The sequence below is a fragment of the Amphibalanus amphitrite genome, unplaced genomic scaffold, assembly GCF_019059575.1.
Source record: "Amphibalanus amphitrite isolate SeventyFive unplaced genomic scaffold, NRLGWU_Aamphi_draft 000139F_arrow, whole genome shotgun sequence".
NCBI classification, from domain to species: Eukaryota; Metazoa; Arthropoda; class Thecostraca; order Balanomorpha; family Balanidae; genus Amphibalanus; species Amphibalanus amphitrite.
This window is the reverse complement of record NW_024881634.1, coordinates 422,089-434,519: the sequence shown is the minus strand read 5'-3', so window position 1 is coordinate 434,519 and position 12,431 is coordinate 422,089. Positions and strand designations below refer to the sequence as shown.

At 54.9% G+C, this 12,431-nt stretch overlaps 1 protein-coding gene across 21 annotated transcripts in view; it reads left to right on the top strand.

Moving 5' to 3' along the window:
• Nucleotides 1–12,431, top strand: part of LOC122382427 (MAP7 domain-containing protein 1-like) — a 34,206-nt gene that overhangs the window by 20,560 nt on the left and 1,215 nt on the right. For 6 of the 21 annotated variants that reach the window (XM_043367709.1, XM_043367714.1, XM_043367715.1 and 3 more), the window contains 12 exons: nucleotides 470–651; nucleotides 1,258–1,355; nucleotides 2,040–2,213; nucleotides 4,070–4,444; nucleotides 6,617–6,805; nucleotides 7,302–7,438; nucleotides 7,762–8,485; nucleotides 8,811–9,073; nucleotides 9,399–9,620; nucleotides 10,184–10,210; nucleotides 11,430–11,785; nucleotides 12,247–12,419. In XM_043367709.1, the coding sequence (XP_043223644.1) occupies nucleotides 470–651; nucleotides 1,258–1,355; nucleotides 2,040–2,213; nucleotides 4,070–4,444; nucleotides 6,617–6,805; nucleotides 7,302–7,438; nucleotides 7,762–8,485; nucleotides 8,811–9,073; nucleotides 9,399–9,620; nucleotides 10,184–10,210; nucleotides 11,430–11,785; nucleotides 12,247–12,419 (2,920 nt within the window). The remainder of the gene's footprint in view (nucleotides 1–469; nucleotides 652–1,257; nucleotides 1,356–2,039; nucleotides 2,214–4,069; nucleotides 4,445–6,616; nucleotides 6,806–7,301; nucleotides 7,439–7,761; nucleotides 8,486–8,810; nucleotides 9,074–9,398; nucleotides 9,621–10,183; nucleotides 10,211–11,429; nucleotides 11,786–12,246; nucleotides 12,420–12,431) is intronic. The other 15 variants (XM_043367725.1, XM_043367728.1, XM_043367724.1 and 12 more) reach the window with 8 other exon arrangements.

Sequence of the window (12,431 nt, the reverse complement as noted above, 5' to 3'; positions counted from 1 at the left end):
GCCATTATTATCGCATGTTATGGGGGCTGTAAATATTGATTTTCTGTCAACAATCCTTTTTTGTGCCATATGGTGACTTGGATACTGTGTACAGTGTGATAAAAGATACGCTATTTCGGTACGACCGAACCGACTTTAAAACGCAAAGAAGGTGAGCACCCGGATAGGACGACGCCTCGTATAAAGCTTCCTTGAAGCCTGGAGTTGATAAATATGTATTAGCCGCTCGACCGCTAGTCGCCACTATACCCGTGTGTTGCCAGGCTAGCCAGAATAGTCACGTGCTTCTTTACCGAACTTGACACCTCTCAGCAGCGTTATTCACCTAGCGCGATAAGTGATCGTGATTAAGATGCGTTTGAGATTGTGCGCTGTATTCATTGAGATACATTAAGCTGCAGCTCCCTGTTTAAGTGTATAGCCCAGTGTTCCCGTGCACGACTGACACATCTCTCACCACCTTCGTCAGGTGGAGGAGCGTCGCCGCCAATTAGACCAGCAGGAGTCGGAGCGGCGAGCCGTCATCATGAGGCGCAACGAGGAGCGCGAGGCGATGCTGGAGACGCGCCGGCGGCACACCAATAGTCAGATCCTGCTGGGATTCGGCAGCTCCACGCCCAGATGGGAGGCAGAGCCGGACATGGGCAAACGGTGAGTGGGGGCGAGGCTGGTGAGGGAGGTGAAGACTCAGAGCTGAGAATATTAGCATGGTAGGAACTAGGAGCCTTTGTTATGCGAGCGGAACTTTGCACCAAAGATATTCATTTACTTACCAGCTCGCTTTAGGTTGACGGTGCTGAAATTAACTTATTGAGAGATTCTAATTAATAATGTATCCACGGGCAAATGAGATTAGGATGGCTATGGAAGAGCACTGTTACTTACCTTATAAGTCGTGCCCCCTTGATGTTGTGCTACCTCATTTTCTTAGGATCTTGGGACTTTCCTTGCAGTCATTTGTAGTACTCACTTCGTCAGACTGAATACACTTTACCATGAGTCTATTTGTTCTCCAGTCAGCCGCTCGTCCGGCCTGAATAACTGATAGCTAGTGTGCTATCCGCGGATACGGATTCTGAGCAGTAATCGCCACGCACTTTCAGAATGTGGATCGCTCATGATTGTTCAATACAATACAATACAAATACTGGAACGCTCTGAACACTACCAGTACCCACTCATTGCTTCTGACTTCTATTGTGTCCGTACCACGGTAGACCGCTGCTCTAACCCCGCTCCGCCCTGCTGTACCACCAGATCGACGTCTACCACCAACATTGACGGCGCGGGCGACGGTCGGAGGCCGCTGTCGGCCGCCCCCAGCGGCGGCGCGTCGACGCGACTGCGCGGCTCCGGTGAGTGTCCGCCACACGTCGGCAGACAGCGGGGGAAGGGGGATGGTGGAGTGGGGACGCAGGACCGCGGAGACTTGTGCATTGTTGTCACTGGAGGGGCTAGTTGTTATCAGATGTAAAGCAAAGCGATTTGAACTTACCAAGTTCTAAAGACAATACGAGGATATTATATTTGTGCTGATTTTCATGGCACGCTGGCACACGTCCAGACTCCAGAGTTACCACTCTTCAAAGTCTCTGCGGTCGTGCGTTTTATTCAGACGGCTGGGAACTCGTAGTAGTTTGCTGTGTGGGAGTGCTGCATCGCACAGCACTCACGGTGTTGGCCGAGCTGCATATACGAGTGGAGGGTCGGGGCGGCGCAGTGCTCTGTGAATAGCCCGGCGTCAGTAGTAGAGATCGCTTGCGCCGGTGTCGGTGGCCGCAGCTGAGTGTTGTAGGCTGGTAGGCGTGGTGGGTTTGGCTGGGCACAGCCCGGCTGGTAGGCTTGGCGGGCTGGACTGGTCCCGGTCCAACACTGACCTCAGGTTTACAGGAAAGAACGCCTGTCGGTGGCTACTGATCTCCCTCTAGCAGCAGGCATGAGTCGTGGACGTAACACGGTCACCGCACCGCCACCACACCGTCACTCACGCGTCACGCGTCACTCACGCCGCACCACGTCATCGTGTGTCACCGTTTCAGCACTGCGCGCCTCGAGCTCGATGCACCGAGTGTTTGAGTGGTCCGAGGCGCCGCGCGCCGCCCCCCGCTCCTCCCCCGGCCCTCGCCTCCGCACCTGGGAGTTTGGGGACGACTTTACGCCGGTGGGCCGGCCCGCCGGCGGCGATGTCACCGACGCTGGCCGCGCCCGCGACGGTGAGTCGGCGCGCTGACCCGAACTGACCCGACCTAGGGAGATCTTTGGTGACTCCTGGTGACTGGAGGTGACCTCTGTCGACCCTGCATGTGACCTGCCCGTCCATCCCTTCGTTCGTCCGTTCGTTCGTTCGCTCGGGTGCTACGCATCTCCGTACACACCCGCACGATCTGTTGCGCGCTCAAGTCCGTCCTCGTCTGGCCTGCGACCCATTGTCCATTGAGAGCAGGTGCTATTCTCTGCATTATGCGACCAGCGACAGTGTGTTGCAACGCTGCTGGGCTGAGAAATATCTGATCTTTTGTCCAGGCATGCTTATTGGCATACGCATTGGTCGTGTTCTTTGTTTGAAGCATTTTATAGACCTCTTGCGACGTGTCTATGTCACTCACGGTGACTTTGCTTTACTGTGGAATTCAACAGCAGTGTTCCATAGCGCATTTGTTTGCAGATTCGTCCATTGTGATCTGCTTCTGTGCTGAAATTGAACTGAATTGTACTGCTGCTAGGCTAGCAGGCATGTGTAACATTCGATTGTCTTTTGTAAACAAGTTAGCATACTGTCCACGATCAGCCAAGAAAGCTGTCGTGCTAGCGCCCTTTCGACCCTTGCCTGGCTTTTGCTGCCTAGCAATGAGGGGCACCCTAGCTCCCCTTGTCTGTCGCTCGATCGTCCGTTCCGCCGACGCTTTGCCCGTTATTTTACTATTTATGGTTTCCTGGTCGGCGTTTTGTCCAGGCCTGCAGCTGGATTTGTCCGTGTGACTGGATTTTTTTTGTCCATTGACATTTGATTGGCATATCGATTGTCTCGCGCCGGAGGCATTTGCCATTATCGTTCGCTGCTGTTCCAATCGGCCACCATAATACTACGGTTTAACTCGGAACGAAATGAGGGCCATAGTTCGCCTTATTGAAGGTGTAGGTGCTTTATTATTCAAGATTATTCCGGACCGTAATTGCTGTTCATAGACCTAAGTCAGTGTTGGCAAAAGAAGTTCGTTTAGCATTTGTTTATCCTTTCAAATCGATTCCTAGTTCCTACTATTAGTCCACCTCCTTAGCACTGACGTGTATAATTGTGTATCTTGTGCCGCATCACCACAACATAAAACTACCATTACATAGACGGTCCTCGGGAAACCAGCAAACGAAAAACTAGCATCTTACATGTTCTCTGCTTACATGCTCCTCTCTATCTCCAAGCCCGATGTTTCTGTATCGATCTCACTGTCATCCAACTCACTGTTTGGGAGTTTTGGTGGCACACTCAACGTTCGTTCTCACTCGAACTCACTATAATACGGTCTTTCTTACCAACCCAACTGGTATCTCGCAAATAACATGTGCGATCTCACCAACACCATGTACAGAAGAACTGACCTCGCTCATCTGTTGTTGTTTATCGCTGCAAAGGGAGAAGACGCCCAGCTTCGAGTATGATAAACCTTCGACCGAGTAAGCCAACGTTCGATGTTCACTGTATCTGGAAACTGCACGCCCTTTGTCGGCTGCTTTTTTGTTTCGTACACATATATCTTTCGATCAGTTCACCATTCTAAATCGCTTTCAGCACTCCCGTGTGATATTGAGAAAAAAAACGTACGCCATATATTTCACGATTCGCTTTTTAAGTTGCACTAGCGATGAGTTTCATAAATGCGAATTCAGTCTTACAGATAGTTGCGCGGTGGTGTGGTTTGCGAGCCTTTCCATTTCACCGACTGCCACCACACAGCCTCGCTCACTGATCGCTCAGCGCGGCTCGCTCACTCGGTCCGCGCAGCTCGCTCACTGGGCCCGCGCGCCACCCGTCCGCTGGGGGGCACCGGTGACGGCGCTGTGCACCTTTCAGAGGAGTCTGCCGCGTCGTCGGCCCGCCGTCGCCGCTCGGACCTGACGCCGACCGTGCCGGCCTCTGGCTCGTTCCGCGCCGCGCCGCCGCCGCCGCCGGCCCGCCGTCGGCCGCCAGGTAAAGCCGTCTCCATGACCCGCCTGGACCAGCTGTCGCGGCCGCGGCCGGCCGTCATGCAGCCTGTGCACGAGAGCTCGCCGTCGCCGGCCGCGGGCCGCACTGCCGCCGGCCCGTCGCCCGCCAAAAGCATGTCCAAGAGCATGTCGCACCTGGGTCCACGGCGGCCGGTGCCGGCGCCGCGGCCCACGAAAACTGAGCAGCTGCGGCGCGCGGCGGCGGCTCGCGAGGGCCGTCAGCCGCCGCCGGCCGACACCGGTGAGTGAGGGAGGAAGGACCGGGCGCCGGGTCCCTGAGGAAAACTGGGAGAGACGGACACGGACTGGAACAGACGGCGGCGCCGCCGGCCGCCGGCCGCTGCCTGTGACTGGACGGACGCGACGCTGACGTTGGATCCATATTCTGTCGACGTCTGTCAGACCTGCTTCTTTTCTTACTTCTGCTGCTGTCCAGTGTCGACCAGAAAACAACAGACAGACGCAGACAAATACTGGTGGACAGACTGTCAACTTCCGCACAACTTACGAGTTACGACTCCACACTGCCTCGTCTTCCATACGAAGCACTGCTTCCGACCGGTCCGATTCTATATCACGCGTCTCTTCTACACAAGGACAAGACTAACTCGTGGACTAACGTTACACAGGGTTACATATACACTGTCGGTGGTTTTCAATATGACTCTTGACCCTCTCAGCCTCGAGACATATGTACTGTCAACTTCGACCTGGAGCTCTTCTGACGCAGACGGTTACGGATTCGGCACTTTCGACGCTGACAGCTACTGACTCGACATACGAGTAGACATGACCATTTTTTTGTACCGTTTTGTTCTCTAGCATATTTAGGAGGCACAAGTCCCAACGCTGGGGAGCGTTCGGGGCACGCACCCTTTGACCAGTGTTGACCAGAAACTCTCATCAGTCCCTACAATCTAGCTCTCGTAGTATCATGTTGCGTACGTTGTACATAAATGCAGTCAGCCCCTCGGGCGCTGGCTCGTTCCCCAACCCTGTATATCGTGGCTCTGACGGTGGAGTTCGGTGCGACGGTACCAAAGGTAACTTTGTGGGCCTGATGCTAGTGGCATGCTCGCCATTGATGCTCGCATTTTGCTACTGTGCATGCGTGGTGACTCGCCTGCTGCCAGGGTTATGCCAGTGTTACCAGATGCCTGTTGTTATGTTTTGCTGATAACAGTATACTAGATAATTTGCAAATGCATCTTAGCACTTCTCACGGTGCACAACCGAAGCATGGATATAAGATAATATGTGTTGAGTGCATATTTGCTGTGATGTTTTTTTAACCCTAGGCATCTTCGTACTAATGGCCATTACTTAGATGTATGTGGCATTCGTAGTTGGGTATGTTGACTACGTTGACTACGTTTAAAGAGAGAATGCTACGTGTGCACTGGTTGAAACATAATTGTGTTTGTTTGTTTGTTTGTCAAATGTTCACATTAGTGCCGTTTAGCCATCGAAATGTTCCTATTTTGGTGGTGGTGGACTTTCATCTCTAGTGTGCAGATCTATTTAGCAGTGTCCTAAAATTTGTCGATTTGGGTGGGAAGCAACATCCAAATGATGACAATTTTCCACTATAATTCCAAATCTTCGAGAGCGATTTTCCACTCCCAACCTCAAAAACGAGGAGTATCTGGGTGCATGGTCGTAAACATACATCATATTGATACATGTAATACAAGCTACATTCTACCACATGTGCGTGGTGATGCATGCTATCAATCCGTTTTCCCTTCATTCATACCACTCCCACCTGTTTTTAGCTTTACCTGACAGGCAATTTTCCACTCTCATCTCCCTGGTAACTGAGTAACTTACTCCTCTGACACCCAAACAAAAATATAATTCTGGGACACTGCTATTTAGTGAGTAGCGATATGATACAATTATGTCCTAGTAATCTTGGGTGATACTTTGGTTGGTGGTGGTCTAAGTTAATTGGTTTTACGTGTATCTTTCTGCTACGAAAGTTCTTTAGCCAGCGTGATTGAGATTTACCCAGTATGTCACTTATAATTCATAGTTTCACAGCCGTGCTGTTTTCCTCTCATTTGACCTCACCTGCTACCATTAATGCTACTTTCACAGGTCGCTGCGCAGCAGTTGAATCAGCGACAGAGCAGCTATGACCGTTGTCCCGTACCTTCTCCCACGCTCCCGCTAACCATCCCATTAGCCCGCCATTCCCTTGCGCCATCCGCCCCGCAGGCGCTGTCGGTGAAGCAGTCTCCTCCCTTAGCCCTGTTCACACCGTGCCAGCGTTCTCCGGCAATCTCCCCACCTTTAACCTCTCGGTGTCTCCGCGCTCTCTGACCGCCGGCCGCCGACAGGTGCCAGCGGCGGCCTCGTCACCCTGAACCCCCCGGCGTCGCCGCCCTCTCTGACCTCCGCCCCCCGACAGGTGCCAGCGGCGCCGCCACGCCCACCTCCCCGTCGCGGCCGACGTCGTCCCTGTCCCAGCACAGCGGCGCGCCGGCCAGCGGTCCGACGCTGCGCGCGCGCGCCTCACCGCGTCGACAGAGGCCAGTCAGCATCGCCGGCATCCCGGCCCGGCCGGCCACCGCCGACGCCGCCACCAAACAGACGGACGGTGGGTGATGGGGAATTGTAAGGGGTTGAAGGTCTGCCGGCTGCTGAGGTTAATCTCCGCTCATCCAAGAAGGTCGGGTGGGTGTTACGAGTGGGTATCAGGGAGGGGTTGAGTCATAATAGGATGGGACTGTGATGTAGTAGGTTGATGATAGGATTGTGGAGGTCATGTTCTTCTTGATTGTGAAGTCTTTGTCCGGTGGGGTCAAGTGTGTCTTGCATGTTCAATGTTTACGGTAGCAAGAACATTGATATGACGTGTCGATGAATACTTGACATAAGATTCCAAGTAGACAGCTACTATCGTGTTCAATGTTCATGATAGGTAGCAGCTTTGTTGCTTTGTTAGGGTGCTACTCTTCATATTGCAGTCTTCTACCTATCAGAGCCTTAGGTATCGCTGTAACTATGTACGTGGGTACTCTGACTCACCCTTTATCCACTCCATACTCCGCCGTGACCTGACCTGACCTGGCCTGACCTGGGACACCCCACAGCGGCCCGTACGCCCACCGGACCCCCCGGTGCTGCTGGTGCCGGCCGCCGCTCACTGTCGACCCAGGCACGACCGTCGCCCGCAGCCCCGGCCAGAAGGACGCCCAAGGATGTCAAGGCTGAGGATGCCAAAAAGAAGGTGAGAGGGCTGCACGGTCGAGAGAGGTAGAGAGAGCAGCTGGGACCGCAGGTGGGGCTATTCGTGTTTCTTTGGTTGTCTAGGTGGTCGGCGTGTGCTAAGAGCAATAGTATGACATTGCTCAAATTCTGTATGAGCATTTGCTGGAAATAAGCTAGAGCATGTAACCTGTCTGTGGCTTAGCCTATTTCCGATCAGCTAGGGTGTTCTTTATTGCCGCTGTTTTTGTGAGCTGTTTAAGATTGCCTATGTTTGTATGATTTGTCTGTACCTGGTGCTGTTTCGTGTACGAGTTTTAACTCTCCGTCGTCTCCGCCCGGCAGAAGCTGCGCTCCAAGTCGAACACGCCGCAGCCGTCTCCCTCAGTGGAGGTGGCGCCGCCTGTTCCCGAGGAGCCGCCCACCCAGCCGAACGGAGAGCCGGCCGGCACGGAGGGTCAGAAGGACACCCCGCAGGCCCCGTCAGAGACCGCCAAGGAGGCACCTGAACAGACGGCGCCGGAGGTTAAGACCGAGCCCTCGCCTGAGCCGGCTGAGGAGGGGAAGCCAGAGGTGGTCCCTGCCGCGGCCGCAGAGGCTGAGGGGACGGAGGTGAAGGTGGAGTCTGGTGAGGCAGAGAAGCCAGTGGTGGTCGCTGAGGAGCCGCAGACGGCTCCGGCCGAGACGGCGGCCCCCGCTGCCGCTGTGGAGAACGGCGAGGCTGAGCCGACCGAGGAGACCGCTCCAGCCGAGCCGTCGTCCGCCCCTGCTGTCTCCGCGGTGAACGGAGAGACTGAGGTGACAACAGAACAGTCGACGGCTGACGCCCCAGACTCAGCCGTCCAGCCGGCGCCGGTGGCTGAGAGCTCCGACTCCCAGCCCGCAGAGAAGGCCGCTGAGGCGCCCCAGGTCCCCGAGGCCACTGTAACACCGCCTACTCCCGTGGCCACGGCCGCCCCGGCAGACACCAAGGCAGCGTCCCCGCCGCCGGCCAAAAAGGCCGCCCCGGGGACGCCGGCCAAGAAGTCGGTGTCGCCGCCGCCGACCGAGGCCAGTCAGGAAACGCCTGGTGAGTGGCTCACTGCGGGATAAGGATCCAAATAATGGGGAAACGGTGCGAGCACTGGATAAATGTGTTAGCTCAACAATAACAGTGTAGTGATGTAGTGATTAGTGGGGTGACGTGACCATCCGCGAGTCGAGCCACTGCACTCATTAGGTTTTACCCTCAATATTTTTGCGTGTCTTTTCCAATACAGCCGCCACTTCTAACATCAGAACCAAGGAGACAGAGACTGTCCTTTTTCCGAGTTCATCCAACGTGGACGATCTGCGCGCCTTGTTCGACTGGCGGTGCCCTCGCCCTCACTTCCACCCCCTGCTTTGACCGGCAGAGAGCGCGGCCGGTCGTCGTCAGGCGGGCTACACCAGTGAGGCGGCCGCCCGGGCGGCGCTGGCCGAAAAGCGGCGCAAAGCGCGCGAGGAGGCCGAGCGTCAGGCCGAACTGGAGCGGCTGCAGCGCGAGGAGCAGGAGCGCCAGGAGCAGGAGCGCGCCCGGCAGGAGGAGGAGCGCGCCCGCCAGGAGGAGCAGGAGATGATGCGGCTCATCGAGGAGGCCAAGAAGGCGGAGCAGGAGCGGCTACAGCGCGCCATCGAGGTCAGTAGAGTGCCTAACGACCGGCACACTGAGACGGATTATATATACTGCGATGTTAAAATATGATCAGAGCTTATATTTTCGCTCATTAGGCTTATTTAAGCTCCTGGTCTTGGCACTGATGAATTCATAACTGGCGCTTCAGCCGTGAAGATCTTATTCGGTGAAGTTAGTTGCCGATCTTACCCATTCGATGATCGTTCAACCGCATTGTCCTATCCTATCCATTCGAACAATCAGTACGCGACGTAGTAAGTACTAAGTACGTGGTAAATAGCAATAAGCAGTAAGTACGGCATGTGAACCTCTCTTTCCCCACTCCCAGATGGCGGAGCAGGAGCGCCAGGAGGAGGCTCGCCGCCGCGAGCAGGAGGAGCAGCAGCGCATCCAGCGCGAGGCGGAGGAGGCGCGCGCCCGACAGGAGGCCGAGGAGGCCCGCCGGGCCGCCGCCGAAAAACTGGAGCGGGAGGAGGCCGAGCGGAAGAAGCGCCGCTCGCGCGTGGCCGAGATCATGAGCCGCACGCGTGGCGCCAGCACGCCCACAAAGGTACGGACAGGGAGAACAGCTGAGGCTCAGGGAAGGAGTATAAGGAAAGGACGATTTATCCGTCAGTGATGGGATTTCCGGTGAAAGTGGTCTTCCGCTCGTTCTTTTTATAATCGTTGTCGTTTGGTACCTACCCATGAAAAGGTGTTGCATGATCTGTTTTCATCCCTTGCGATTGCCTCTTTCACCGATATACACACTTCCTCCTCTTGAAAAAAGAACCTGCCGGTTGTTTCTGTCGTCCTAATATCCTAGTATCCTTCGGCCACCAGTCTGTCGTCACTGTATGTGTGGTTGTTATGTGGATTCTGTGATTGGTAAGACGTGAAGCGGTCTACACTCTCCGGTTTCCGGGTGTATCCGTGACCGCTCTGTGACTGCGTGTCTCTGGCTGTCTCTCTGACCGCCTGGCTCTCCCCGTATCTCCGGGTATCTCCATGACCGTCCCGCGTCTCTCTGACCGTCTCTGGGTACATATCTCCGTGATTGGTCCCCATGTTTCCGGGTATCTGCATGACTGACCCCATCTATGCGTGTCGCCCTGACCGTACCCGCTCCGGCAGGCTGAAGAGGCCGCAGGGCTGACCCAGGTAGGTCCCTCCGTGGTCGAACTGAACACCTGGGAGGGTCACGGAAGGTCGCTAACTCGTGGGGCATGTGTGCGCGTCTGCGGTGGTCTTTGGTCACGGTAGAGGCTTGGAGGTTGTACCCTGCAGTTCAGTTGGCGAGGTCTAGCTTCAGTCGGTGGCTATTTTGTTTGTCCTGGGCTTCATTCTTTGGCTTTTGGAAGTATGTTGGCAACGGTAAGCTTCCAACTCTGTTTTACAATGGTTTAAATGCTTTGGACATCATATGCTTCCATCTCCGTTTCTTTTTTTCTTTTTGTTTAAAACAAAGGCCGAAACGTATTATTGAAATGCTAGTAAGGACTGCTATCGTGTTTTAAACACAAAACTCGTTTGGTCCCAGTCAATAAGGTTTAGTGTCTCCTGTTCGACGGTTTTCTATTTCGAAAAGTGTTCGCGTGTATTCGTCTAACTATTAGACAAATGCGGCTTGCATCAGTTTCATGATTTCTAAACGGCATTTGCTAGCTCTTCGAGGTTTACTTCCATAGTTGCCGGCAGTACTGCACACCTCAACTGGAACCGGTCTGCATGCTTGTTGTGTAGGTACTGGATAATGTCCCGGACACTATCACATCCTCCTGTGATTTTAGATGACTGGAGGCCGGTTGCACTTGGCGTCACAAACTCCACATCGGACATCGCACCAACCTAACCTTAGCGTTGTAACAGGTCTATTTAACTCGGTGTAGACTAGGTTGTCATACGATTGTTAGTGGAGGCGTATGCTGTTTGTTTTATGGCTTGGTATTCATCTGGTATTTCATTTACGGCATGTTTTGGGCGATGAATAGCTAGTTATTTCCCCGGGAAAACACTCACATCCAGGACCGAAGTATGGAAACTAATGCGCCAATTAAGCACTTACCGAGGTGTCAGCTGCAGTTGGCAGTCACATTTGCGGGTGCTCACTCCAATCTTCGGTATTTTGTCATGTGTTGTCTCGTATTTCGTGAACGGTGCTGGCTTCTGCTGGTGTTTGGTTATGTCATGCTTTGGTTATGGTTATGTCATGTATTTTGTGATGAACTTTCAAAATTTCAAACATCAGAATATTTGTGTTAACGTTTTGAGCTTGAACTATATTTTACCCCGTAGCGTTTAATTTCAGTTGGGAGTTCATTCACCCAGTGATCTTTTAGTCCTATATCCCTCAGCGGTCTTACTGGCCCTCCCTCCGCAGACCACCTCTGTGACGGACCTGAAGGCGATGAACTCGCCAGCCTCGGCGCCGGCCGACCGCACCGTCTCGGTGATGGACCTGAACGCCATGAACGCCGCGCAGAGCGCGCAGCCGCCGCCGGCCGACCTGTCGGCGTCCGTCTCCGACCTGAGCGTCATCAGCGGCGACGCGCCGGCCGCCGCCCCCGCCCCCGCGCCGGCGCCGGCGGCCGACCAGCCGGAGCCCATGTCGACCGACTCCAGTCCTCTACCGGCCAGTCCGGTGCACTCGAACGGAGCGGGCACGACCAACGGCCAGGCGCCGGCGGTGGAGCCGGCCGGACGCGCCGACAGCGGCGTCACCAGCGGAGAGTTCGGGTCAGTGGCCGAGAGAGGAGAGATGTGATAGAGAGGGACTTTAACGGGCGTCGGGCTCCAGCCGAGGGGGACTGAGTGCTGGAACTTCTCGACGGGGTGCTGATGAGAAGCAGCGATGGGTGGAATACTGGCAATGGAACAGATTTGAGGTGGATGGGACACTTAAGCTGAACAGGGAGAAAACAGAGATTTGATGGAGCCTAGAGTGATTATCTGAGCCAAGAGAGACAGGGCGGTGTGCAGCTGAAATGGGACACTATCTGAGAGGGACAACACACGGGTGGACGAGTATCCGTTACCGAGGTGATGGCTCTGGGATGCCCAGACGTACCCTACTTGTGTTTTTGGACGATTTAGTCATGTCGTTGGAGTTTGGCGGCTCCTCTCACGAAGGTCGCGTAACGATGTCCGGTTTTCGTTCCTCTATCGTGACTAACCTACCTCGGTTCCCCGGTCTCCAGGTCCAGTCTGTCGTCACTGGACCCGCTCAGCCTCAAGTCGACGTCGACCGTCAGCAACGACAGCGACTCGTTGAACTCGAACGTGTCCGAGTCGACGCCGACGCCTTCGCTGACGTCGGTACCGGCGGCGGCGACGGAGGCCGAGCCGTGCCGGCCAGCACCGCAGATCGCCGGTCAGTGAGCGC